We start from the raw sequence: 27,669 nt of genomic DNA on the forward strand, positions 1-27,669 counted from the left end.
GGGACCAGGTTTTCCCCAAGAGCCACATACAGGATAAAAAAATAGCCAGGAGTATCAAAAACGTATCTGCATGGAATGTGGCTACGTTGCCAAATTATAGCGAGCATTTTCCAAATTTGTACGACTTTTGGAGCTCCTGCTTTCCGTTTTTCCTCGACCGTTCTTCCTGCTCTCTCTGACCTTGTGTCCCCAGACCGGGTCTCCACCACTAATGAATCAAACCCTTTATTACCAGGGAGGGGGTCTTAGGGGGGACAGAGGAAGAATGTCACTTGGGGCATTCAAATCCCAGCTCCTTTCAAAGCTAAGATAGAAGACAGCTATTCTTGCTCAGAGAAGCAGAGGGCAGGAGAGAGTAAAAAGGCAGCTGTGATGCCGCATACAGAGCCGGCCCAGGGGCTCAGTGGCTCTCACCTTCAGAGTCAACTAGTTCAGCTCCAAGTTCAGTGGTATCAGAGCAGGAGCTTGGCCAGAAATGCTGCTCAGCCTGAGACCCATGGGTCTGGGGAGGCGAGTACCCCAGGGGTGGCCTGGCCGTGCTTCCCATTCTGACACCTACACACACAACTTACAAGTCTCCCCACATGCCTAAGCTCGAGTTGCACAAGCAAATTTCCAAGCCAGAGGAAACAAAAAACATTAGCTGGTCTCTTCAAGCTCACAACTTCTTACCCTGTAGGCGGGTAGCTAGGGTAATATTTTTCTAAACTGCCTAATAGGTGGGGCTGTGTGTACGCGCTAGGAATAGGGGTGTCATCATCACCCCCATTTCCAATATTAGGGCCACAGGTGCCTGTCCCAGGTGGAAAGTGCATCTGGGCTTGGGGAGAGCTGCAGAAGCCAGGGCCAGCTGAGTGGCCACAGCCCGACACACTCTGGCTGGGTGATGGGAGCCTGGGAACGTCCTATGACAGAAAGCCACCAGGCTGAGCCCACTGTTCTGTCCCACAGCCACTTGGAAAATGCCCCGTTGTCCTTGGGATACAGTTACATCCTCCTAGCTGTGACAAGAAACGTGCGGCCCCGAGATCTGGTATAACTGAAAAACCCAGAGTATAGGGAAAAACGGGTAGAAAGCGGTACATTTTTAAAAAGAGCAAAGTTTCAGTAGTAGCCTTTGCTCTCCTTCCTCCATTCTCTGAATGACAATGAAACTAAGCAAGAGTAAGTAACATTACTAACCATCAGATGCGTCCACTAAAAACGGGGCATAGCTGATGACCCTAAATGGCAAAAGTCTCAATACTGAGGCTTTCTAGCTTTGGGGGGCTGTGGTCTTTAGATATGAGTACACGTCCTGGGAACTTGAGACACAAACCAAGTCATGAAATTTGATGATGGAAAGCTATGACTGGAAGGCGTGGTGGGACCGGCACCCTGACCCCGGCCCTGGGGTCAACGGGCCCACGCTGGGCTTTCCTGTCCCATCTCAGGCGGCAGTGAGCGACTCGGGATGGCCACCAGTGCCCTGAAGCCTGGCTCCTGCCTCGGGCCTCCCTGGGCAGAGTGGATGGGACGAGGTAAGAATTAAAAACTAAGGGCCTGGGTTTCTTTTAGTTTTTCTATTGTTTTATAACTACTTTTTTGATAATTATTTTGGTTGCTTAAGATAGCATGACGAGTCCAGGGATTTAATAATTAAAAAAAACATTATTTTTAATGGCCACTTTTACATAGAAAGAATTCTGGCAACAGAATAATTTCCCGAGTGCGTGCCACTCCCTCTCACGTCATAGCTTTATTGTAGGACCTAGAAGTGTCGGCAACTCAGCTGTAGCGCACAGGCCTCTGTGACGGGCCGAGGCCCGAGGCTGCTGGGGGCTAACGCGCACGGCCTGCGTGGTATCACGCAGGTTCTGGAAGACGGGACAGGCTCTGAGACACCATTGGGGTGCTCTTTTTCCCTGTTGTAGTTATGCTGTGCTGGCAAAATGAAGGCAGAGCTGGGGGTGCTCCATTGAACGGGGGAAGCAGAGTAGGGGACATACATGAAAAATATCTCAAAACAAAACAAAAGAACCCGGTACAGACCCATTATTTACTAAAAACAAAACAAAAAACAACAACCTACATAACCTTCAAAAATGAAGATTTTATGATCACTTCCACTGAAAACAAACACCTGAGGCCCTGGTCCAGGACAGTCAGTGTGTGTGGCTCTCCTTGTTCCTGTAACACTGGCACTTTGGGCACCTCCTCTACGGACAGGCGGCAGGTGAACGAGGGAGGCCTGAGGCCTGGGGCCCAGGAGGCAGAGCTCCCGATGTTGGGACAGGCTGGGGGAGGGCAGGAGTCCCTGGGCAGGGTCTCGTGTCACAGAGCAGCTTTAGCAACAGGAGGAACAAGACAAGCGGAGTGAGGACAGGGAGGGAGGGCAGAGGGCCAGACAAGAGGAGAGGATGAAGAACGAAGAGGACGGAGGAGGGGCAGGATCTGGGAAAGAAACTCAATGATAATGCAAAGAAAAACCCAGAGAAAATGGTCCTTTTACCTTCCACAGGGGACAAGGGAATATGAAATGCTAAAAGAAAACAAACAAAAACAAAAGTAAACCATGAAAAGTCAAATTAAGAGTCAAAATAAAAATTACGCCAGGCTGGGACATGGAAGGGAGTGGCAAACACCAGGCCTGCTGGAGGAGCCCGCCCCACCTCCAAAGTGGCCTTCAGATTCCCACGCTAGTTCTGGGGTCTTAGGACAACGGCTGCGAGGGCAAATGACACAGTGGGAGAGCTCGAGGAAGGGTCAAGTACATTGGGTTACTGATGGCATTGGGGCAGCCTCTGCACCCCAAACCTGCCCTTTCCACCTAGTTCTGCTCAACAGTGACAAGCCCCCACTGAGAGCCCCCACTCGCTCCCCACACGTAGGCCCTCGGGATGGAGGTCAAGGGGAAATGAACCTTGTGTGTGGGGTACTGCTGCCCCTGGCAGCTCAGAGGTCCTGGGGGCGGGTACTGCTGCCCATGGCTGCTCAGGGCTACACCTAGTTCTGAGCTCCTAGACGGAGCCCAGGGACGGGCATGGCCTCCTCGGCTCTGAGGCAGTCACGTGTCTCTCTGAGAGCCTGCAGGGGTGTGGCGGGCCAGGGCAAGCAGCACCGAGAGGAAGCTGTGGTCTGGGTTTGGGCCCGAGGCTCGCAGGAACATGGAAGGTCCCACCCGGCCACTGCTCCCGACACTCACTGCTCTGGGACGAGCTTTTGGGCTTCCCGATGTATTTGAGGATGGGGTTTCGCTTCTTGTCCTCCAACACGTCCTTTTCTTTCTTGGCATTGCTGCTCTGCTGAGACAAGGGACACAGGTTTGGAGGAGGCCCAAAGCCCTGGCCCACCGCTGCCCTGGGGGTGGAAAGCAGGCTCACGCTGTCCCGACTGGCATGTTTGCTCCCGGGTTTGGAGGGCGGGAGGGAAGGAGGGGAGGGTTGCTGTACTCTGAGGATTTTCCCTGACTCCATGGCCAAAGGTGGTGGATGAGCTGCACAGCTGCCCAAGGGTGTTCCCAGTGGGCCCAGAGCGGAGAGCTGCAGAGGCCCTTTCCAGGGCAGCCTGTCACCTTCTTGGCCTTCGGGAAGAAGGGTAGCCACTTGTCCTTGTCAGGAGCAGAAGGGGTCTTTTCAGCCGTGTTGGAAGGCCGAGCATCTCGAAGCCGGATCCCGGCATGGCTCATGTAGGTGCTGAGGGCGAAGTCCATGGGGGCGCTGGAAGACAGGGGGTGCGGACCCACAGCCCAGTCAGGTGCCTGCCAGCAGGGACACTGCTGTGTGTCCTCACCCCATCCAGGAGGTGGCCAAGGGGCAGATGTGGGCCAGGGCGCCCAGAGGGAGGCTGGTAATCTCAAGTGGGGCAGCAGGCAGAAGCCGGCTAGGCCAGGGCTGCATGTCGCCTGGGAGCAATCATCGGTCCCTGAGCACGTCTTCCTACCGTGGGACAGTGGTCAGAGGCAGGGCGTGCCAGTTCCCTGAGATGGAAGCCAGCCAGCTGCGGGCAGGCCTGGAGGCCCACGTGAGGCATTCAGGTGGGGATGGGGGGCACAGGGGCCCCTCCCACCCCAGGCACAGAGAAGAGACAACAGGAGCCGTCATGGTGCTTCCGACTGCCATGGAGGCAGCTGTCCAGAGCTCTGGGTTTAAATGGATGTGGCTCTGGATCTGGAGGCCACAACCCCTGTGGGTGCAGGGGCCTCACCCTGGCGTCCCCTGCTCTTGGGGACAGACTCCCACACATGATGTCCCCATACTCGTGTGTGGGTGCTCAGGAGTGCACGCTCATCGCCACACTGGCTGCTGAGGAACAGAGACGTGTGTATGGGCGGCAGAAGCCCGTAACGTGTGCTGGAGAGTGTGCTGGTCTAATGCCCGGGGGTGCCCACGTGGGCCGAGAGAAACAAGTGGGCTTGTCTGGGTGGAGGGAGGAGCAAGGCATGCTGGGAGCGATGGCGGCACGGCGTGTCCCAGGGCAGATGCCGTCCCAGGCAGCGAGCCTGAGCATCAGGGGCCTGGACCTCATGCCTGGGCTGTGCGGTGGGGACAGACACCTGGGCACTAGCCTGGGACAGACGCTGAGGCTACGAGGCAGGGACTCCGCTGCAACAGCACAGACTCACTCACCTCCTGTCTTCCTCGTACTTGGACCTGGAATGAAAGAAAGAAGAGATGACGCGGACTGTTGGTCCGCTGTGCAGGCGGGGAGGGCAGGGAAGGGGTGCCGCCGGGGGTCGGCCTCCAGTCGGTGTCACCTCTGCAGCCAGCGTGGGCTGGGGGGGCGCTCTCGTTGCCCTGAGGGGCCCCATCGGCAAGTTATGACAGTGACAATGCTGTCCGTGCAGCTAAAAGGAGGGGGAGGTGGCCCTGCAGCCTCCGGCCGGGGCCTGTGCCCACCTCTGCAGCTGCCATGAGGAGGGGCACCCCGTGTGCCCAGAACTCAACAAGGGGCTGGGTGACCGAGTGTAAGGAAAGGAGATGAGAGCAGGGACAGCACCTTGAGACCTGACCCAGACAAGCCTGCTTAAGAAGGGTCACCCCACCTGAGGTGACCCTGGGCCCGGCTCTGCCCTGAGCTTCCTGCGCGCATCCACTCGTCTCTTCTCAGAACCACCTATGAGCAGGTGTCCAGCTCCAAGGTAAGGAGACTGGTGCTCTGTGGCTTTAAAGGGAAACCATTTGGAGCGCGATTCCTACGCCGTCAGCCATAGCCCGTTCGATTCTGGGGTGGTCCGATCGCAGAATGGGTGCTGCCATCCCTGCAGCAGTCAGGTGACTACCACCTTCTGACTGCCAGGAAAAGCAAGGCCCAGAGGGATTCGGGGCTCAGCTGAAGGTCCGAGGGTGTTTGCAGAGAATGCGCCCTACCTGGGTGACCTCCTCTGGTTCCCATCTCCCGTCCAGACCTCTTATCCATGCCAGAGCCAGCGTCATATACACAGCTGCCACCCAAATCTCCAGTCTGATGTCTAGAAGACTCAGGGGTCCAAACCTGCGCCCCCGATCGTTTAGTACAAAACCGCTGCACACACAGCTGTCCCTGCCCCGACTGACTTTCACAGCTTAGGTTACAGAACCACGGAGCCTTCCCTGACTTTCCTACAGAAACCCTCCCGTTTGCTCTCCTGTCAAAACAGACCAAAGACCGCCGTCTTTGCACAAACTCCTGGCCACCACTGTGGTCCAAGCCGCCAGCACGTGGCTTCTGTGAGTGACCTCGGTGTTTGGAAGGGCAGCCCCCGGCTCCCCACCTCACCCCAACCACACTCAGTCTCTGAGCTGCGATGGACCCCACTCGCTGAGACTGAACGCTGAAGTCCTGACACCTGTCCACAGGCTCCACGTGGAGGCCCCTCCTGTCAGCTGGGACTCCAGCACGCACTGTCTCAGCCTCCTGCCACGCCTCAAATCTGTCAAGCGCGCTCCTGCTTTGCCCTGGCTGTTCCCTCTGCTGTTCCCTGTGGTGCCAGATGCCAGTGCCCTCAAGGACACCTCCTCCACTTCCTTCATGAAGACCACACCCTGGCTCTCGGCCCCTGCCCCAAGCCAGCTCCACCCCCGGCACTCAGGATTTTCCAGCACCCCGTACAGTTTACTCATCACACACCCTCCTCGTCCCACCGTCACACAAGTCCACATGTGTCCTGGGGCCCAGGACAGCGCCAGGGACACAGCAGGCCTCTGAAAACACTCGCTGAATTGAAAAGTCAGCGTTAGTGGAGACTGGACACTGTCTAGTCCAACTTCTGTCATTTTATAGGTGAGACCATGGTCACAGCACCACTGAGGGAGTAGTACTGGGGTGAGAACCACCTCTAAGCCTGAAATGTCCCCACAAAGACACCTCAGGAGCCTGCCACACTTCAGAACATGGGACTGGACAGGAGCGGCCCCAGCTGCTGGGCTGCTGAGAACGGCCACCTCCCCGGGGGCCAGCGCCTCCTGAAGGGCCTGTTACCCATGGGGACTCAGTGTGGCTGTCGCGCTGGCAGATGCGTCCTTAGCGGGAGGCAGGAGGGCTGGGGAGAGGAAGCGGGCGCTCGGCGAGGAGGAACAACCACTTCGCCACTGCCAGGAGCCCTGGGCTCCGCAAGCCCCTTGAAATACCGGCAGCCCTCAGCCTGGGATGCACAGCAGGAGAGGGGCCCCACCTTTCAGGGGAAGGATCAGGCAGGAAGTGGAAGAGGGGAGGCTGGACAACAGACCCACAGTGTCCCCCTGCGCATGTGCGGGGTGGGAGTGGAGCTGGACACTCACAGAATGTCTCCCAGGGCAGCCAGCTGCTTCTCGGCGATGTGGCGCTCCCGGAGAGGGTCCCCGTCCAGGTCCAGCAGGTCGTTGTCACCGTACAGGCTGCCCAGCCCCAGAGTGCGCTTTGTTCTGCGCCAGACAGACAAGAGACAGATGTGCACAGCGCTTGACAGACAGACACCCAGAAGAGAGTCGAGCACACGCCCGCAGGGGACAGGAAGGGGTGCGGGGACAGGGCCGCAGGGCCACCTGTAGTCCTGGATCTGCTCCTGGATCTCCGGCATGGCTGCGTCCTGAGCCTCGCACAGGACACCACGGATGTCCTCACCGCCCCGCAGGCGTGCGTCTGTGGGGGAGCGAGAGGACAGATGGGACACCAGCTGGGCCGGCTTCCTGCCCCCCTGTTGGCGAAAGGAAGGGCCGGCCTGGACCTGGCAGGTCAGTGTTGAGCCCAGGCTGGAATCTGATGTTCCAAGGCCCAAGGCGGGGTCACACACTTTGGATGCGCTGTGCTCTGCTTGGTGGACAAACAGGGATGCCGTGTGCTCGGCTCTGCCCAGATGCTGCCCTCAGTTGGACACCAGAGCGCATCACGCCCCTCCTGTGCCCCAGGCAGCGGCGGGCACATCACAGGAAACCCAAGACCCCACCAGGCCTGGACGCTGGCTCGCTGCCCCTGTGTCTAGCTTCACACACCAGGACAAGTGCCTGGGAGTGGTGGTTCCCTCTGCTTTTCAGTAACCCCTAGTTGCCCTTTCCGCCGTGCCCACAAGCTCTCCTCCCTGTCACCCTCTCTCCAAAGGCAGCTTTGGACACCCACCCTCTAGAAAGCTGCTGGGACCCCCCTCAGGCTGACACCGTCTTTCCACCCCCATCTCCCTCAGCTCCTCTGCTGGTGGCTGGAGAGCGGGGCGCCCAGCTAGTCCCCTGGCTGTTTGTCCCTCTGGGCCAACTGCTGTCCGCATTCGTTGAGGAACTTATAAAAACACCCGGAGACCCCGACTCTGCAGGTGGGGTGCAATGAGGCCCTGGCTTTTGCAGTTTTCAAAAGAGCTCCCCACGGAATTCTGAGGACTGCCCAGGCCTGGGAACCCTCTCACGTCTGGCTTCCTGGGTGGACAGCTGACCCAACTGAGGCCCAGAAGTGAGGGCCTCTGGGCAGAAGTGAGGGTTGGCAGAAGTGAGCCCAGGCCGCCCAGCCACACCGTGTGCGCCCAGGACCAGGCCCACTGGGCGGTGGCTCCTGGGCCGGCCTGTCCCGTCTGTGAGGCGCTCTGGAGGGGCCGCCCCGATGCCCTCTGCGCCTGGCAGCCTCCTGAGTGCCCAGGACAAGACGGACCAACCCATGAGCCGACTTACCAATTTCAGCCTGTAACATCTCTGGGACCTTCACTCTCAGCGGCTATAAAACAAAAGCGGAGCAGAAGTGGTGAGGCCATACCCCAGGGCACGTGGAGACGCCCTGCGTTCTCCCCTTTTCCCACACTCCCCGACCCTCCTCTTGTCTCTCCCCAACTTGTGCACCCAGACCTGGGCGAGGACCGGAGCCTGTGCCTGCAGAGCAGGCTGGGCGCCACTCAGAGGGCGGGAGGTGGTTCCCACTCTAACTTCAAGGGCACCAGGGGCAGGGGACCGACACGTCCCAAAGAGCGGCTGGCGTTGCCTCCGCAGTGTGGGAGATGTCTTTATTAGCTCTGATGGGGGCCTCCCGGCAACCCCAGGGAAACGGGCTGTCACCACATGTGCGGGGCCCGGAGATGCTTCCTAACGACCGACAGGAAGCCACTCGCAGCTCTCGCCTCCTCGCTGAGACCCACTGCAGGGGCTAAGGAAGCCCTGTGAGCAAAGCTGCTCGGTCCACAATCACGTCAGTGTGAGCAGCTTACTGCCGAATGGACAGCCATTTTGGAACGAGCTTGCTTGTCACATCAGAACGTCTAAGATGGGGACGGCCCTGGGCAGGCAGAGGGGCAGCTGCTGGCAGAGTCCTGGCTCTATCCTTGGGACCAAGCCCCAAGGTAGTGCTCATCTGCCCCGCTGTTCTCTGGGGTGTCCCGTCCCCCGGGCCCTGCCTGTGTGCATCCCCCTCGGTCCATGTGGGACAAGAGGCTTAGAGAGGAGAACAGCTACGGAGCAGAGCAGCGCCCGGGCCGCCTTTAGTCACACGTCTAAGAGCCTGTCTGCACTCGGCCGGAGCGTTCTGTTAGGTTTTCCTCGGCCTGCGAGCGGTCTAGAGGATGGAAATTGTAAGCCACCCACGGCCGCCTTACCGCGTTTTTCTCTAGGAAAATACTCCAGATGTCTTTCCCCAAACTCCGGGCATCCTTGGGGTTTGTCTGCTGATAAACCTCTGCACACAAGTAAAAAAGCTGGGAGGGGAGAGAATGTGGGTCAGAGTAGTGGTCCTCAGCCACGAGGGACTCTGCCCCCAGGGGACAACTGGCAATGTCTAGACACCTGGAGACGAGCTCCAGGGGGCGTCCAGAGTCCCTGTAATGCACACGACAGCCCCACACTCCACAACTCTACAGCTCAGAACTTCAGTGCCGGCGTCCCGCGCCCTGGCTCAGGGTGTTTCAGAAGCCCATGGCACAGCCCTGGCTCTCTGCCTGCGTACACGTACACACACACGTACACACACACACGCACACGTATGCACACACCTCAGGTGCACACACCACACACTGTCAACACAATGGCCTCAACTCCACCCTTCTACACTTGACACTCCGTGTCCCCTGCTTGGTGACAGATGGTTTTCTGAGGGTCGTGCTTTACTTCTCCCTGTGACTGATGTACCTGTCTTCTCTCAGGAATGCTGCCGGGACCCCAGCACTTGGGGCCCCCACACAGGTGCTCAGTGAATACCTCTGAGCAAACGGATGTCGACTCTGGCTTCTAATAGTGGTGTCCCCAGAAGGCCAGGCCTTGGGCGACAAGTGCATCCCGAGGAACACAGCCTCCCTCTCCCCTCACGCCACTCCTTTCTGGCAAGGCTGTTGGCTCCGTGCGGCCCCAGGGCACTGCGGCCTCTGTCCTGGCCTAACAGTCCTCTCATCCTCGCCGTCACACCAGGGCCCTTTATCGTCTTGGCCCTCTGCCAAGCTTTCTTGCAGTAACACTGTATTTTAAAAGGGCCACTCTCTCAACTCCCCACCGTCAGTTTGCATCCACTTTCATCCTGAGACTCTGGGAGGCCATCTCCTCCACGCTGCGCAAGAAGCGCAAGAATGGGTCTTCTCGCCCCTCCCTACACTGTTGCTGTATATGGCAGTGAAGGCCTTCCACTTAAGTTTCAGCCCTTTTCAATTCTGTCTGTGTCCCTGAGATGCCCGACTGCCCACGATCTGACTGGTGACACCCAGAGCAGGGCCAGAGGCCAGAGGTTTGTCAGGCACAAGCAGACACACACTTAAGACGGACGCCTGCCTTACCAGTGGGCTGGGGTCGGCCTGAGAGAAGATGTAACGCAGGAAGACCCCCAGGTGAGCTGGCCGGGACTTCAGTTTCTCCAGGTCCTGGAATATGATGTCGCTCTGCAAGGCAGGACGAGAAAGGCTGGGGGCACAGAGGCAGGGCAGAGGCAGGGCCTGTCGCAGCCGGGAGCTCATGTCCTCTGCCCCCCAGGCCGTGGCTTCCTCCCCACACCCTCTTCCAGCTGCTGACGGTCACACTGCTTCTAGCCCAAAGCAGCTGGTACGACAGCATGACGAAATGAGAAAAGCAGGAAACCATTACCTCGTTGTTGAAATAACCCGAGTCACAATCTTCCTCTGGGCCAATAATTAAAGGCTTTGGGCTTTGATCTACACCCTGGAGGAGAGAGTCAAGTTGTAGGGATGAGAGGCTAGAGGACAGGGGGTCCACCCCCTTGGTGAAGCCTGACTGGTGACAGCGCGGCTCAGACAGGGAGAGCCACACACGACTGGCAAAGGCTGGCATCTCACTACCACCCCCAAATCTCAGAAAGCAGCAAACATAATTTCCACTTGCAGGAAGTCAACTGCGAATGAGTGGGGCAGCGCAGATCCAGGGCAGCCTGGTCACGTGGTCACGTGACACATGGTCACATGACACACGAAGCCAGGAAGTGAGACACAGTGCTCTCTTCCTGTTTGCAAAAGACCTGCAGGCTTTGTTCTTCTCCTAAACAGCTACCCCTACCCTGAACACCCCTAAGCCTGGCAGCTACCCCAGTGCTACTCTGCATCATGCACTGGCAGGGCCCCGTGGTCCAGTTCTGCATCCTCCAGCCAAAGGGCACCGCCCTCGCCATTCCCGGCCTGCTCAAGGTCGACGGCAGAGCCCATTTCCTGTCTGAATCCAAACTTCTTAGCTTACTCTTCTCTCCTCCCCCTCCTGCCAGTTAGAAGAACCCACCCAACTGGTACGCCGTCACTATTAGGTACGAGATCTTGTGTCGCAGAAACTTCCGAGGCTCCAACAGACAGGCCTTCCTCCTAAAGATTCTGTGAGTGTTCACAGCTTTCCTACCAACTCTATTTTTCACAGTTTAATCCACCTCATTTCCAGCAGCTCCCCAGCAGCCCACCCAAGTGAGTCGTGCCAACCTATCCCAGGCCTACAACGCCCCAAACCCACCCCCGCAGGGCTCCTCCTGCCAGCCCTCCGATACGCTCTTGCCTGGAATCACCGAGTCACGGATGTGAAGGACCCAGGTCCCTCAGAGACCAGAGTCGAGCCTCACTGATAAATGAGAAAATGTGGTCCAGAGAGCCTGAACGCCACGTGCCAAGCAGCAGAGTCAGGCCTGGTGAGCTGTACCCACTTCTCAGACACCTCCCAGGCAGCCCTCCTGTCCCGTACACCACACTCTCTGAACCCCTTGGGGCCCAGGAGCCGAGAGGGTGTCAGACGGCTCCACTTGGCTCTCTGCCTAAAACCAGAAAGCACTAGGGTTTTTGCTTGTTTGGGGGAGGATTTGTTTAAGTCTTTACAAATATATAGTTTTTTTTAATTTTTATTGCAAAAGCAGAATATGTTTATTATAAAAAAAATCCAACGTTGCAGAACTGTGTAACGGAAAGTGAGTTCCCTATGACTCACCCCTGCTGCTGACGGTTCCATGGAGCACAGGTTCCCCCTGTGTTCTTACCAGCAGGTTATCAGTAAGAAACTGGGACCGTGCTACATTTGCTCTTATGATTCCAAAACAGCAAGTAGAAAAGGCCTCCGAGCCTGAGACCGACTCCTCCACATCTGCTCCTATTAGCCACCTACCGGAACGCTCCCCTAAGCATAACAGGAAGTGCACGTGCCCGCCCTGGCGACCCAGACTGGCTTCTGGAGTGCGACCAAGGCAGCGGGAGGGGCGGCCAGGACAGAACAGCTGTGCACAGGGGCTCCGGAGGAGAACCCACGGCTAGCCGGACACCGCTAACGTGACCAAGTTGGGTCCCTGAGCGGCCCAAGGTGCCTCAAATGTGTCACTGACCAAGTGAAGACTCTAACACCTCCCTCCCTTCCTGCCGGCGAGAATTACATGAGACTTTTAAGGATGCAGCTGGGGCACTAGGCATCTGAGTACATGCTGGATCCCTTTCCCCACCTTTTCCCCTCCAAGACCTAAAAGAACCAGCTCTACCCTGGTGGTGAAACTAACACCCAATAGCATGTGACGTGTGACTTTAAGGATGGAGTCCTACAAAAGAACTGTAAGTGTGAAAAAGTGAGTTAGCGTAGGAAGATGTTACGTAACAGTACACAGTGGTGTGAGAATAAGGAAACATCACGCAGGGGGTAGTGGATGGGCTGCGAGAGACACTTCACAAAACATGCCTTCTCCGTGTCTGCCAGGTGGCCACAGCTTCTGCCCCACCACAAGCAAGTTCCTGGCTCCCAGGCTGGCTGTCCCACTGTCACCTCAGGCCGTCTCACTGTCACCTTAGACCGTCGCACTGTCATCTCAGGCCATCGCACTGTCATCTTAGGCCGTCTCACTATCATCTCAGGCCATCTCACTGTCACCTCAGGCCGTCCCACTGTCACCTCAGGCTGTCTCACTGTCACCTTAGACCGTCGCACTGTTATCTTAGGCGATCTCACTGTCATTCCAGGCCATCCCACTGTCATCTTAGGCCGTACCACTGTTACCTCAGGCCACATGTCACCTTAGAATGTCTCACTGTCACCTCAGGCTGTCTCACTGTCATCTTAGGCCATCCCACTGTCACCTCAGGCCATCGCACTGTCATCTCAGGCCATCTCACTGTTACCTAAAGCCATCCCACTGTCACCTCAGGCCATCCCACTGTCATCTCAGGCCATTCCACTGTCACCTCAGGCCATCTGTCACCTCAGACCGTCACATTGTCATCTCAGGGCGGCCATCCCACCACTGTCACCTCAGGCCGTCCAACTGTCACCTCAGGCCATCGCACTGTCATCTCAGGCTGTCCCACTATTACCTCAGGCCATCCCACTGTCACCTCAGGCGACATGTCCCACTGTCACCTAAGGCCATTGCACTGTCATCTCAGGCCGGCCATTCCACCGTCACCTCAGGCCGTCTCACTGTCACCTTAGGCCATTGCACTGTCATCTCAGGCCAGCCATCCCACTGTCACCTCAGGCCGTCCCACTGTCACCTCAGGCCGTCTGTCACCTCAGACCGTGACACTGTCATCTCAGGGCGGCCATCCCACCACTGTTACCTCAGGCTGTCCAACTGTCACCTCAGGCCATCGCAATGTCATCTCAGGCCGGCTGTCCCACTGTCACCTCAGGCTGGCCGTCACATTGTCAGACAGCCCAGGTTCTTTGTGAGCTTTACGTACTGAGCCGAGCTGTCTTCCTGCACTGCGCCTGGGCCCAGTGGCTGTCTCGGGATTTGCAGAACCTCAGGGCCCCAGGCACATGCCTCTGGGCGGTGGGGAGAAGCGGATCAGGGAGGCCCCAGGGTAGCTGAGCTTTCGTTTCCTATATTAGGGTGCTAATCATGCTATTTAAGAAGACGAATGTGCTGAAGACAGAAAACTGAAGATTAGTATTCTGCAGCGACACTACACAAACGTACTTCCTGTTTCAGAGAGACTCAAGGAAGACCAACTCCCTGCTCCTTAGACAACACTTCCCTGCAGATGCAGTCAGACTTCACGCAGTGAGAGCGTCTTACTTTCAGGTACCAATTTGTACCATGTTCTTTCTTTACTGTTTGTTCTCTAGCTAAGTGCCTACCTCGAAATGGGTTGAGTATGATTAATCAAAGTCATGTTACTGGGACCCGGGTGGACAGGGAAGGGGAGACTGCAGGGTAGCTCTCAGTGACTCACCGGCTCGCTAGTGGGGGTGCCAGGTGCATCCGAGCCCTGCCACCTGTGGTGCTGGGCCACTCTGGCCACGGTCACAGGGGAGGTCCGAGGACTGTCTATTCCAGGGTCTGACAGCACGGAGTTCCAGTTCGTCAGTAACTACAGGGACAGAGAATTCGGTGAGAAGGAAGCTCATTCAGGAGACCCTCGGCGCTCGGCTCCCCTGGCACGACAGCCACCCCCTTCAGCCAATGGGGACACCGTGCCACTCTGCCTGGCACTGCTGGCCTGACTCCATGGTGCCTCCTTTGGCTTTCCCCTTGGTGTGAGGGAGACTACGACTCCACTTTCACACAAGCACAATAAGACTTGCTGAGGGGGCGTCCTGGCTGCAGCCTGGCAGCCTCGTCTCAGCGTGGCCTTCGTCACTAAGCTAAGTCGTCTCCCAGATGTGGAGCCTCAAGACAACGTCGACTGTGGGTGACTCAGGGAGCCGTGGTCCCTCCTTGGTGTCCTTCCCACACATGGATCCTCTCACATCTGCGCGTCTCACCCCGATGGACAGAGCAAGAAGGACCTAACACTCCAAGTATTCAATCCTTGGGTTGAACATGCTTTAAACGGCTCCGTATGTATTTTGTGAGCACCACACTGCTTCTCCCACTCACATGTATTCTCATAGCACACGTTTAGCTTTGCAGCTTATACACGCAACCTGAGAACACCTGGAAGGGAGAACCTTTGAGGCCGCAGCTGGAATCCTTTGCCCATTCCAGAAAAGATGAGCAGGTCACATACAAAAGATCCGTGACAGAGAAGGAGGGCACTGCTGGTAACGAGGCCAGGCTCACGGTATCACTCGAAGGTGACATTACGTGCAGCCATGCAGAAATGTGTTTTTGGTCAAGCCCCCGTTTTAGATGACTTATGCCTCTGCTCCCTTACACATGAAGGCTTGCTGCAGTGGATGCTGTGGCCGCTCTCTCCACGCTATTCTTACTCAGACTTATGAGGAAAGAGAAGCCCAATTTGATGATCTTGCCTGTAGGATGTGTTTGAAACCCCATTGGAACCCAGAGCAAAGAGACTGAAACCCCTGGAGCTGGAACCATAGATGAGGTCAGCAGACACCAGGCCAGAGGCCTTGGGACAACCGGTGAGCCAGAGGTGCTGGAGGAGGGACACTGAACGGACAGCTGCTGTCACTCACCTCATTGAGGGGGGGAAAGCGTTCTGTCCCCGAGTCCAAGCTGCTATCCCCGTCCTGTGAATCCAGAGACAGTCGGCCTGAGAAGAGAATGGTTTACACAGTCAGGGGAGGACCGTGGTCCGGAAGCCTGTGCACGGGGCGGGATGGGGAAGCTGCTACCTTCCTTTCTTTCCCAGGGCCCCTTCGCCTCTCATCTCAGGGCTCCTCAAGTCGGACGCTCTACACCTAGCTTTCACCCACTTCTCCACCTGTGCCCAGCCCGTGATCTCCTGAGCTAAGACCACACAGCGTCATCTTACAGCAAGCCCCGCCCCTCGTGGGTTCCTAGCCGTCTCCTCTGCAGCAGGGCTCTGGGGCTCCCAGGGGCCAGTGCTGGCAGGCCGGCTGCACTCCAGTCTCCCTGGCACTTAGTTGCCCCGTGCTGCTGGCTCTGTACCCCATTGCCCTGTGTGCCTCTCGTCATGCTGTTTCCCAGGGCACGTGCTAACATTTTCTGTCCCTGAATCTGCCTGGTGGAGCGGTGACAACAGATAAGAAACCTGGAGTAGAGCCATGCCAGGAAAAAAGGGCTGCAGGGGGCTCACCTTCTGATGGCTTCTGGCTGGCGTCACCATACAGTGGAAGAAAGTCCTAAAAGGAAAGGTCCGGACAGTGGCACATTCCCTTAACCTCACCCCTTCCTGTTCCTTCCTCCGACCCACCCTTCCTCAGCCTCCGCAGACAGAACCCACCAACAGCAGTGGCCTCTTCTGCTTCATGGCCTTCAAAATGCCACAACAGCTAGTGTTCCATCTGCACAGTCTCAAGAGGACGGTGACCCTTAGTGCGGACAGGGGGCTTCACTGTCAGTAAAACTAAGTCCACTTACTTATAACCTTGACCTCAGAGCCTCTATTGCACTAGTTGGGCTGGACATAGAAAGAACTTCTATCCAGGGGTACGAGTGCTCAGGCCGGTTACAGAGGGAACAGTGAAAGGTGCCACCTCTGGAGGTTTCTGGAGGTGCTGGCCTGGGCCGCGAGGCCACGGTGGAGGGGACTGTCCTGACAGCGCCTCCCTGTTCATAAAGCCCTTTCTGCACCTCATTAGTCCTCCCTCAGCTCTGCGGCAGGCATAGCACTGCCATCCTAGAAACGAGGGAGCAGACACTCGGCGAGCCCGCGTACCCTGCCCAGCTGCACAGCAGGTACACCGTGAAGCCAGGGTTGGGGTGTTCGGGCTCCCACCTCAGAGCACATGGCACAGGCCCTGTGCCGCGGGCATGCTTTAACTGCGACAAGAGCCCTCCCAGGCAGACCCTGAGGGCACCACAGCTCCCGGGGACTAAGCAACCTGCCCAACAGTCAAAGCTGGTGAGCACTGGAGCTGGGACCAAACACGCGACACTGAGAAGGCCTTCAGGAAACAGAACAGTTTAAGTTTGATTAACTGGTGTTTCCCAGATTTTTTTGACCTGGATGTGCTAAAAAAGAAAGTGGATGGCCCTCAAGTAATTTCTGTTGGCTTTGGCAAGAATTACTCATGGAGATCTTAAAGTTTCTGGCAATTCACTTCCTGGACACCCAAAGAATGCAGGCCTGTGGGAGGTAAGGCAGGCACAGCCACAGCGAAGCCCCCGACTGGGACCGGTGTGGAAGGACGCCGTCCTCTCCGGCCGTCCCCACGTCTGAGCTGCTGCCGTGGACCCCTCACATGACCAGACACCCTGCCCTCGGGCTGACTCTAAACAGTACTTGTTTCTCTGAGCACACCTGAGGGACAAGTGGCAGAAGGCTGCCAGGTGGCCGTGAGTGAGATCGGTGTAGGGAGCATGGCAGCTACAAGGAGACTGCCCAGGAGGGGACTGAAGCCGACGCTGACTTATTTCCTAGTCACTTCCTCCCATTGCAACGGTAAGCTCCTGGACGGCGAGCACAGGCGTGTTCCTCGGTGGTGCCCTGAGTGTCAGATGGCGCTCAGTCTCTTTGGTGCCAAGTAAAGAACTGTTGACCTCTGTTTCTTTGTAGAAACAGACCAGCTCAGCCTCGGGGTCCTGCCACCCCAGCTGGCTCCCCGGCTCGCCCAGCCCGCCTGCATGCTGCCCTTCTGGCTCCGCCTGCCATCACTTACCGCGGAGGCCCCAGTCTCCTGCTGGATCTTCAGCTGTAACTGAGTGACTCGCCGCCGGGCACCTTCGATCTGCTCCTCTAGCTGGCTGCCGGGGTTCCGGCTGTGTACCTCACAGATACGCTGGGGGAGGGGGGGCACAGGGACAGGGGAGAAGGCAGAGGGGTGCTTAGTCGAGAACGGACAACTCACCAATTATCTCGAAACAAAGGGGAGCGAGAAGAGGTCTCTGCCCTCTAGCAGGAGCATGTTATTTCACCACCACTTAGGAGCAGAAAAAGGCATAAATGATGAGAAAGAGAACACATGAGGCAACTGGGGAAAGGAGACACCACACAAAGGCCGTCCTAATTGTCCATTTCAAAGCCTGCCTTATGTCCCACAGCCTAACTGAGGTTTTCTCTGATGACCACTCAAGTGTGACACATTTAAGTGACTGTCCAGGTCAGCACACAAAAATGTGCCACAGGAAACTTGCAGACAGTGAGAACTGTCTGGGACGAGAGGAAGACGCAGGACTAGGGAAGACGTTCCAGTCCCCAGCCTGCGGCCTGACATTCCCAGCAGGCTTTGCAGGCAGGGAGGCCTCCCCCTACTGGCTGTGCAGACTTTGGTCCGTCCTCATCGATGACATGGAGACGACAGTACCTGCCCCCTGGGATGGCTGTAGGATCTAACACGATCATGCATGTACAGTGCCTAGGGAACCTGGGGTGTAATTATGTGGCTGAATATGTGGCAGCTTTCCTTCATTGCAAAAAGGACGGCTCAGGATGCTGGCTGCGCAGCTAAATGAATACTCGGGACGCACATTCTCTAGGCTCACTGGGCCCTCACGGCTACCTGGCACCTTGCTTACAAATTCCTCGCTTCTGTTCCCTCTCCATGCCTAGCAAGCAGCCCCCCAACCACGTCTCAGCAGACATCTGCTGAGAGCCTTCTCACTTTAGTCACTTCCAAACACCTGCAGCCTTCTCCCCGCCATCCCAGAAGAGAAACCCTGTCTGAATCTTTTAAAGGGAATGCCCATGGCCTCAGGCTCTTCTGAGGCACTAGGTGGGCACAGACCTTCAAATGTCCTCCTGTCCCTCCTGCAAGAGCTCAGGCACCCAGTCTGACCACTATCCCAGCCACTGCCTCAGCTTAGCTGCTCCTTCCTCACGCAGGAGTCGACAGGCACCCCCTGACTCCCTGCCTCCCAGCACTGCTCGCACAGTCCAGTCGGCTCTTCCCCGGGTCGCAAACAGCCATTCTTTCCAAGAACGAAAGGACCCAGCTGCAGAGTCCAGCGGTCTCTTCCAGGTCTCTCAACATGCTGCCTTATTGTGACTTCCTAACACCACACCGGCCCGGGTCCCCTCCCAGCCTCTGAAAGCTGGTGACACTCAGCATCGGCTGAGCGAGAGGCATACTTGGATGCAGATAGCACGTATGGCTCTGGCCTTTAAGGAACTCGGTCCAGCAGTGGAGAAGAACAAATAAGTAAGTAAAACAGAGACACAGCGGCACCGTCAGAGGTTGGTGCCGCGTGCTGCCAAGTCCCACCCTCAGCTTTCTTGTCTCCTGTCTGCACAGGCGCCCTGGTGACGTCACCTACTTCCCGTTTCCAGCTACCACCTGTGAGGACACCCAGTGCCTACGTCAGCCAGCCTGTCCGCCGGGGGCTCGGCCGGTGACCGTGTGCTCGCTGAGGCGCTTCCTGGACGTCCCAGGGCACCTTCCAGTCAGCACACGGCGCTGACCCTCATTTCTCCCCGACCCGGGTCCTCGCGTCTCTTCCATCACTGGCGTCACCTTCTGTGCACGCACCCAAACGTGGGCCCGTCCTTTATCCCCTCTCCTCCTCCACCTCCCCTCCAATCAGTAAGCTCCATGCTGTGACCTGAGATGTCTCCCATTGCCACCCCTGACTGTGTCCCTACTCCACGTTTTTCTTCAACCTGTCAGCACGTATTGATCCAACAGGCTCCTCAATGGCTTCCTTACGTGTCAGTCCACTGAACACACTTTTCTAAAGAATGCTCATTTGAAGACATGTTCACTCCCCTGCTCGACAATCCTCTCTGGTCAACTCCCACTGTCTTCAGAATAAACTCCAGGCCCATCAAGGCCCAAGCACTTTCCAGAGTGAATAGACTGAACCCGGCTCAAGTGTCACCTCATGAAGCCTCTCCAATCGTCGCATAAATAATTACCCCTTCTTCTGGGCTTCTGTAGCTTTTAAGTCATATTTTAAAAATCACCACTGACATATAACTCATGAACATAAACGTCACCATTTTAAAGTGTACACTGCCGTGGTTTTTAGTATATTCAGAGGCGCTTCTTCCGGTCAGCATGTTTTCAGGGTCCCTGCATGTTCTAGCAGGTGTCAGTCTTTATGGCTGAGCACACACACCATCGAGTGGACCGACCACACCTGGCTGGTCATTCATCAGACGCTGCACACCTGGGCCTCCACTTTCCGGCTGTGATGAGTTCTGCTATTATGGTTTTTGTCTGAACACACGTTTTCAGTTCTCCTGGGCATACACGTAGGAGCAGAACGCTCATCGCATCTCGCCGTTTCTGTGTTTAATCTTTTAAAGAACTGCAAACTGTTTTCCATGGTGGCTGCACCATTTACACTGTCACGGCATCACCGGTGGCAACAGATCAGGGCTGTGAACACGCAGGCAAAATAAAAACAAGAATTCCTGATTTCGCCACAACTCACCGCCAACTACTTGGCTCTGGCCATCCTTGCGTTGAGGCGGGGTCTCACTGTGGAGTGTGTGCGTCTCGCCGTCACCATGGCGCTGCCACCTCTTCATGTGCCCGTCGGTCTCTGGTTTGCCGCCCGTACTGGGCTGTCTATTCAAGTCCTCGGCCAGCTCTTCAAGTGGGATGTGTCTTTTTATTGTTGGGTTTTAATAGTCCTTTACACATTCCGGTACTAGACCCTTATCAGACATCTGAGTTGCAAATATTTCCTCCCATTGTGTGGGTTGGTTGTTTACTTTCTTGATAGTGTCCTTTGATGCACAAAAGTTTTTAATTTTGATAAAGTCCAACTTACCTTTTTTTTTCAGTTCGTGCTTTTGGTATCATATCTAAGAAACCACTGCCTAATACGAGGTCATAAAGATTTATACACGTCTTCTTCTAAGAGTTTCATAGTTTTAAAAACGTTTTAGCTGTTACATTTAAGTCTTTGAGCTAAATTTTGTTTCCGGTGTGAGGTAAGGGTCTGCATTCATTCTCTGCATGTAGATATTCAGTTGTCCCAGCACCATTTGTTGAAAAGACTATTCTTCCTCCACTGAACTGCCGCGACACCTTTGTCAAAACTCAACTGACCACCGATGTGTGGGCTCCTCTCTGGACTCTGAACTCTATCCTGTTGATCTATAGGTCTACCCTTAGCTCAGAAGCACACCGCCTTGATTATTCTATGACACCTGTCAATATGTACGTACGTCACATACTACAATGTAGTGTAACTCATCTTCACTCATCCTGACGTCCCACTGCATTACAAACCCTTCAAGGAAAGGTTCAGTTCTCATTTATCTTGTAGCCATTCCAACGGTGGCCCCTAGCACCCCTCCCCCAGCACTGAAACACAGCAGGAGCTCAGGGCTTAAATCAACGCAAACTTCCTGTCTGTGCCTTGACCTCTGCTGAGCTCCTCCACTCACCATCTCTTCTGCAAGGAAGGCAGGTCCAGGTGGCAACAGTCCTCTCTGTGACGTTTCCCTAAACTTCCATTATTAATTAATTGTTCTCTTGCAAGCTCTTTGTTCCTGCCACTTTTTCCCTACTGTACATGAATTTTCCCCATTAGATTTTAAACACATTGAGGGCAAGAAGTGTCTAATCTTTTTCGTCTCTGTACACCACAGCAACTAAAACGCCTCCCATCCAGAAATTTACTGGGCCGAATGAAGGAGTGGGGTGCTGGCTGGGCCGAATGAAGGAGCGGGGTGCTGGCTGTGGCCACAGCGAACCCAGGAGTCTGGTCATTCCCCTGCAGCCAAAGCCACCTTACTGTCCCCACACACACCTTCTCCAGGCCTGGGAATCCCCCGCACCCCCACCTCCCTCTGTCCCACCCCCTCTCCCACCACCAAGATCAATTCCAACTGGCTCTGATTCTCCTCAGCTCTAACATTCCCTCACTTTATTCTACCCGTCTCATCACTGGTGCTTTGTGGATGTACTTAGTGAGGATTTCAATCCATGACCCAGGAGCTCCGTTACTCTCTTCACTGTTGGTCACATTCCACTGTAATAGATCCCCCTGCCTATGACGATTCCCTAGTGGTCCTGGGCTTTACTTTCTAAGGTTTTACGGTCGTAGGAAGTGGCCTGTAAATTCAGGTGTACACACTGGCAGGGAGGGCTCTGATCGCCTGTGGCCAGTGCCCCTCAGCAGTGGCCTTACCTGTAACTCTCTTTCCTCCTCCCTCAGCATATTCCGAAGGATCTGGGTGGCGTGTTTTTGAAATTCAGGATCCTGAGAATGGAAAATGGGACAGCAGTGAGAGTCGGGGACAGGCTCGATAGCTTTATTCTCTTCTACCTGCTGACTCCTGGGCAAGGGAAGCAGCGGGCCACGCGTGTTTGCAGAGCACTTGGAAGCTCACTGGAATTCAGTAAACATAAGTCTTACTTTGATTTCGCTCCAGAACTTCCTAGAAACCTTGCTGTTGCTCTCTGAAGTCTCCCAGGACTGAGCAGCTCAGTCTTCTTTCCCAGGGGAACCCGTCTGCTACTCCTCACACGGCTTTCCCTGGTCCTGGGGAGGACCGACAGCATTCTCTCCCTACTTGTTTTGTCCTTTCCTGACTCTCCCTACAGACGGGGCTCCATACTTCCTTCCTCCAAGCAGCCTTTTCCTCCAGGAAGCCCTCCCACACCCTGGCCTGCTCTGTGCCCTCGTAGCAATGACTGGGCAGTGTTAATAGATGCCTCTGTCCAGGCCTGCAGCTGTGTGCTCTGCCCACGGGAGGAGCTCTCAGAGGGCCTCCCTCGTCTCCACACGTTTAGAAACACGTGCCGTGACATGCATGAGGGTACATCTGGCCTGTCTCAGCGGAGCAGCACGCCATTAGGGACAACAGGATGAGGAGAGGGGCAGGGCCATTACCTGCAGAGGCCTGGGTCCTGTGATGCGCTGTGGAGGTGGCAGAGGGGGAGGCGGTGGCGGGGGGACCACAGGGGGGGCTCGGGGAGCTCCTGCCAAGGCTGGGTCCTGCTGCAGCCCAGAGACACCAACGGACGAGGGTGCGGAGCCCAGGAGTGTCAGTGCCACATAGGCGCCGGCTGCAGGACAGACAAAGAAGGCGCGCTCCGTGGGCCATGGCAGCAGGCTAGAGGGCTGCACTTCCCTCTCCGCTCACAAGCTACCTCCTCTGTAGATGGCGTTCTCCTCTCTTGTCATGTTCCTCCACTCTCGAACCCCACTCACCTGCCCTACATCAGCACAAGGCCCCCTTCCCTCCCTTCTTCACGCAGAGACCGCAGCCCAAATCTACCCATGAACCCCCGGCCCCGCACGAGGGGCTGCCCCCAGTGCCTCATCTCTATCTGTCTCACTAAGCAGCCAGCGTGAAGCCCTGGGGCACAGCCTGCGCGGCACATGGCAGGCCCTCCGGTGCCAGCCTCCCACCTCCCCTAACGCCCACACCCTCTAACCCACCCCACCTCCTTTATCTGCCCGCACAGTCTCAATGGCCACGTCTTCCCAGACACACACAGAATGGTTTTGCTTTTTTCCCCCCAAACAGGAAGAAATGAGGAAGAGTGTCTATGAATGGCAGCTGAGTGGGACCTGGTCTCGGGGGGCTGTGTTCTGACCGGGCATGCAGATGGGATAAAACAAAGTGTGATGAGAGACTAGCAGCGTCTCCACCTGAAATGCTACTAGGATAGTGGCCGTCGAGGTGGGCGGTTTCACTCAAGGTTAAAGAGGTGACTGCAGATGCTGCCCACTCTGGAAGGAAGCCTCCGGGTCAACTGCCCCCCACCTGCTCCCCACTTCATGAGTGGTTGGCTCTCTCCAACTCACATTTGATGAGCTTCACCACCTCCAGGTGCGAGCTGTTGGTCACCATGGTGCCGTTCACCTGTTGGGGACAAATGACACTGAGTAATGGGGACCAAAACCTAGGGATCCTTGTACAAGGTCAAAGGCCCCACCTTTAGGAAGCTACCTCTAGTGTCCTCTAGCCACCTGTGGTCACTGTTTCCCCAAACCACCTGAACTTGTTCCTGTTTGCGGCCCCCTGTGCTGTATTCCTAGCCAGTCTGTAAGTGCGGGGAAGAGACCTGCGCCTTCGCTCATTCATTCGTCATTCATTCATTCATTCATTCTTGTTCCTAGCTAGTCTGTAAGTGCGGGGAAGAGACCTGTGCCTTCACTCATTCATTCACTCACTCATTCATTCATTCATTCATTCTTGTTCCTAGCTAGTCTGTAAGTGCGGGGAAGAGACCTGTGCCTTCGCTCATTCATTCGTCATTCATTCATTCATTCATTCTTGTTCCTAGCTAGTCTGTAAGTGCGGGGAAGAGACCTGCGCCTTCGCTCATTCATTCGTCATTCATTCATTCATTCATTCATTCTTGTTCCTAGCTAGTCTGTAAGTGTGGGGAAGAGACCTGTGCCTTCACTCATTCATTCACTCATTCATTCACTCATTCATTCATTCTTGTTCCCAGCTAGTCTGTAAGTGCGGGGACGCGACCTGCGCCTTCGCTCATTCATTCGTCATTCATTCATTCATTCATTCATTCTTGTTCCTAGCTAGTCTGTAAGTGCGGGGACGCGACCTGCGCCTTCGCTCATTCATTCATCATTCATTCATTCTTGTTCTCAGCTAGTCTGTAAGTGCAGGGACAAGGCCCATAGCTTTGCTTGCTCATTCATTCATTCCCTCATTTTTGGTATATACTTGTTCAACCATTTGCCCTATACACATGTCAACTGACCCAGCACGCTTCCTCCTTCAGGGTTTCCTTAACGGTTCTAGGACTGCACTGCAGAAGAAAGTGCTAGTCGACAGGGCAGGTGACAGTAGTTACAACTATAGGACCTGAAGCCAGCATTGTGCGCAGGACAGAACACCAGTCCGAGAACCCGAAGGCACTGGGTCCTTCGGCGTCTCAGCATCTACCTCTTAATCTTGCTTTTGTTATTTGTAAAACAGGAGTAATACCAGCTGTTCCAGCAGCTCGGCTACATTAGAGTCAAGAAGGGCGTAGGACATGAACCCGGCTGTCTCCACCACGAGGCCCCCACCGTGCTTACTCGCGTGGCAGCACCCTAACTCAGCGGCTGCCTGGCAGCTGGTGTCAAGGGCGCAGAGAGTCACTCACTTTGATGATGCGGTCGCCCTCTTTCACACCGGCTCTCATGGCTGCGCCTCCTGTAAGAAGGAGGCCTGGTCAGCAGTGCCCAACCACCTTGCCCAGACGTCACTAATGTACACCCGAGTCCCTGTCGCATCGCTTCCCTCCAAAACGTTCTCTCACGTCCCTGTGTTAAGTCCCTCAAAGGCTGGGTGTGCACCCCGCTCTGCTCCAGTGACAGACCACTTAAGCAAAGTGGGCTGTATCAGCTCACACCTCTTGCTCTTTCCCCACCTGGCCCGACACCAGACTCCTGGGGGCCAGGCCCGCAGGACAGAGGAGGGGCCCGGCTCTGGGAGAGCAGGTGATGCTTTATCTGCATGTGTCCGGATGTGTTCCCAGGTCAAATAAGAGTGACTTCCTACCGTCCAGTGGGAAGAGTGTACTGTATTAAACATAACCCTAACATAAATCATTACTGAGAGGGCTATGGATAAAAGGATTAAAATATGAGTGTCCAAACTGGTTCATAAGCGCGCAGAAGTTCATAAAGACATTCTGGAGGTTCACTGCATTAAAGGCAATAATGGTAATGGTTTTATTTTCTGTTCAAAAATTGTTTCAACTATTTACAGCTTCAGCCTTTCTAATGGGCCTGGTTAAGAGCTTCTGACTGTGACGGGCTAAGGAGCTCAGAATGTGCTCTCAGCTTTTCAGGTTAGCACCTGACCGGAGGCTGCAGTGGTTCTGAGCACATGTGGTTTTAAATGACTTGGAATCCTGATTCAATTTGCCCAGGAAGCATAAGAAACACTAACACTGAGACTAGGTAATGAGAGAATAGAAATTACGCTTTTTGTAAATTTGCCCCAAGATAATCATTAAATCGGTAAGTTGCACTCATATGAGCAAAACAAAATTCCCACAAAGCACATATAGACGTTTCTAGTCTTAAGAGAAATTACAGTGACGACTACACTGCAGTTTGGCTTCTCAATATTGGGACTCAAGACGACTCTCATGGAAAGTGTGCTATTTATGGAAGAGTCCTGCCTCTAGCTGGAAATGCTCTTACACCGTCATCTAGAAACCAAAGGTGGAGAGGAAAGCTATTTTGCCTGGATGTGTGAAACACATACATGATGTGACTTCTAATAACTTAGTGATTTAAAAAACTTGAACTCCTCAGAGTTAAGGTATTAGAGCAGTTCCCAGACTTCAGGAAGCGTGAGACTCACCAGGGGGATTTGTTACAGTGTCCTTGGCCCCTTCCCAGAAAGTGATTTGGAACCTCTGGGGCTGGGCCCAGGACCGAGGTGGGTCCAGGACCGAGGGCTCAACCATTCGAGCACCTGGCGATCCTGACCGAGGGCTCAACCATCTGAGCACCTAACCATTTTGATGCAGGCAGAGCACAGGCTATACTTTGACACACAGTAAACTAGGGGAACGTAGTATCTGGAAAAGGCAAAAACTGTTGTGTTACTCTGGCGATTTCAATGCCAATCCAAATGGGACCTCTGCCTTTCTCCTTCCCAATACGCATACATCCATGTATCTTCCAAAACTTGTATTGTGCTGCAAGCCTTTCTTTTGTTCTTTCTCTCGGGTCTGACTCTGCTCAAGCCTAAAAGGAGGAAAAACTGACAGAATGCTGACTCACACACCCTGGAGGGGCCCCCAAATTTTCTGTATCAAGAGGCCAAGTACAAGTTACGGCAGTCCCACTAGCTCTGTTTCACCTGGTCCAGGAACCTTGAGAGAATAAGGGAAGCAGAGAATAAAAGCATCTTTTCAGAGCTCTATCCTAGAATATGAAAAACGAACTTCTCACTGATAAAAGTTAATTCCCAAACAAAAGAAGCTGCAGTTGTTTACATCCTTGCATGACCCATACACCTCATTTTGGTCGTAAATTTAACGTTCTCTTTTCGCCTTTCCCGTAAATGAACATCAAATCTTTCCAAAACTACTTAATGTATGTTCCTGTCCATTTTGCCTTGTACTTAGAGTGAAGCGCCTGCCTGCTCCCACCCCTTTCCTCCTATCTTCTTCAAGCCAAGCCCACGATGCTCCACGTCACCAGGCCCAACCCCATGTGTGACACCTGCTTTGTACCCCCCCCCACTCCCAGACCTTCCTGTCTCCTTCAGCCTGGGTCACTCACAACAATGGTTCTGTCACCTGGCATGACTGCTCTGAGATATTCGAAGCTTTCACACCTAATTGGTTTCCTGACTGATTTGCGAACAGCGCCCCCCACTCTTTACTCCCTCCCCACCAAATCCCCACCCTGCCAATGTGTTTCATTTCTATCTTTCAAACTACTTCTGAAATCCTCTTTCTTTGAAAAGGGCTTTGCCAACTGGTCGGAAGAAAAATGACAATGCCTCAAACCACCAACTACCCGAACCCCGTCTCGTGGCCCGAATGTCTGACACACATGGTTCAGCTTCGGGAACTTATTATTTCATGCTCACTGCCCGTGCAGCAGCACTTGGACAGTGCTGCAGAAGCGGCAGCCTGTGCCGAGTGCTGATGGGGGCTACAAGGACGAGCCCAGCCCTTTGGTTCCTCCGGGGCCCTGGCCCAGTGAGCGGCTCCGTGGGGCAACCGGGCACATGCCCGACGACTGCGGGCTCTTCCGCCGTTTTCACACTGCCCAACAGGGGAGGCGAGCCTGGAGTGCCGGCCCTGGGAATCCTGCCTGGTGGCCTACTGTGGAGACTTTCCCAGAAGCCCCGGGGGTCCTATTCCAGAGGGAGTCGCTCATGACCCCAGGACTTCCCAGCCCCCACGAGAAGGTAGTGTCACACACAGGGCGCCTGTGTGACAAGTGCTCACTGTGGGCACGAGGGCTGCAACACTCACCCGGCCGCACAGACTGCACCAGAACGACACGGTCCCCGCTGACGGTGAAGCCAAAGCCATGCTGGTCCTTCTGGATGATGACACAGCGCTGAACGAGGCCTGGTGGGAGGTACGGCTGGAAGGTTAGTGCGCACCAGCAAGAGCA

At 55.3% G+C, this 27,669-nt stretch overlaps 1 protein-coding gene across 14 annotated transcripts in view; it reads right to left on the bottom strand.

The window, feature by feature from the left end:
• Window positions 1-27,669, bottom strand: part of ARHGEF11 (Rho guanine nucleotide exchange factor 11) — a 76,835-nt gene that overhangs the window by 12,726 nt on the left and 36,440 nt on the right. For 8 of the 14 annotated variants that reach the window (XM_074318701.1, XM_074318695.1, XM_074318698.1 and 5 more), the window contains 19 exons: window positions 27,525-27,623; window positions 24,681-24,730; window positions 23,371-23,428; window positions 22,450-22,625; window positions 21,745-21,816; window positions 17,322-17,441; window positions 15,797-15,842; window positions 15,213-15,289; window positions 14,024-14,161; window positions 10,470-10,544; window positions 10,166-10,267; window positions 9,002-9,100; window positions 8,091-8,133; window positions 6,981-7,077; window positions 6,738-6,860; window positions 4,608-4,631; window positions 3,554-3,698; window positions 3,185-3,284; window positions 2,492-2,521 (listed from right to left, as the gene is read on the bottom strand). In XM_074318701.1, coding sequence (XP_074174802.1) covers window positions 2,492-2,521; window positions 3,185-3,284; window positions 3,554-3,698; window positions 4,608-4,631; window positions 6,738-6,860; window positions 6,981-7,077; window positions 8,091-8,133; window positions 9,002-9,100; window positions 10,166-10,267; window positions 10,470-10,544; window positions 14,024-14,161; window positions 15,213-15,289; window positions 15,797-15,842; window positions 17,322-17,441; window positions 21,745-21,816; window positions 22,450-22,625; window positions 23,371-23,428; window positions 24,681-24,730; window positions 27,525-27,623 — 1,674 coding nt within the window. The remainder of the gene's footprint in view (window positions 1-2,491; window positions 2,522-3,184; window positions 3,285-3,553; window positions 3,699-4,607; window positions 4,632-6,737; window positions 6,861-6,980; window positions 7,078-8,090; window positions 8,134-9,001; window positions 9,101-10,165; window positions 10,268-10,469; window positions 10,545-14,023; window positions 14,162-15,212; window positions 15,290-15,796; window positions 15,843-17,321; window positions 17,442-21,744; window positions 21,817-22,449; window positions 22,626-23,370; window positions 23,429-24,680; window positions 24,731-27,524; window positions 27,624-27,669) is intronic. The other 6 variants (XM_074318697.1, XM_074318706.1, XM_074318703.1 and 3 more) reach the window with 3 other exon arrangements.

Source organism: Rhinolophus sinicus, linkage group LG14 (assembly GCF_036562045.2).
Source record: "Rhinolophus sinicus isolate RSC01 linkage group LG14, ASM3656204v1, whole genome shotgun sequence".
Classification (NCBI taxonomy): Eukaryota; Metazoa; Chordata; class Mammalia; order Chiroptera; family Rhinolophidae; genus Rhinolophus; species Rhinolophus sinicus.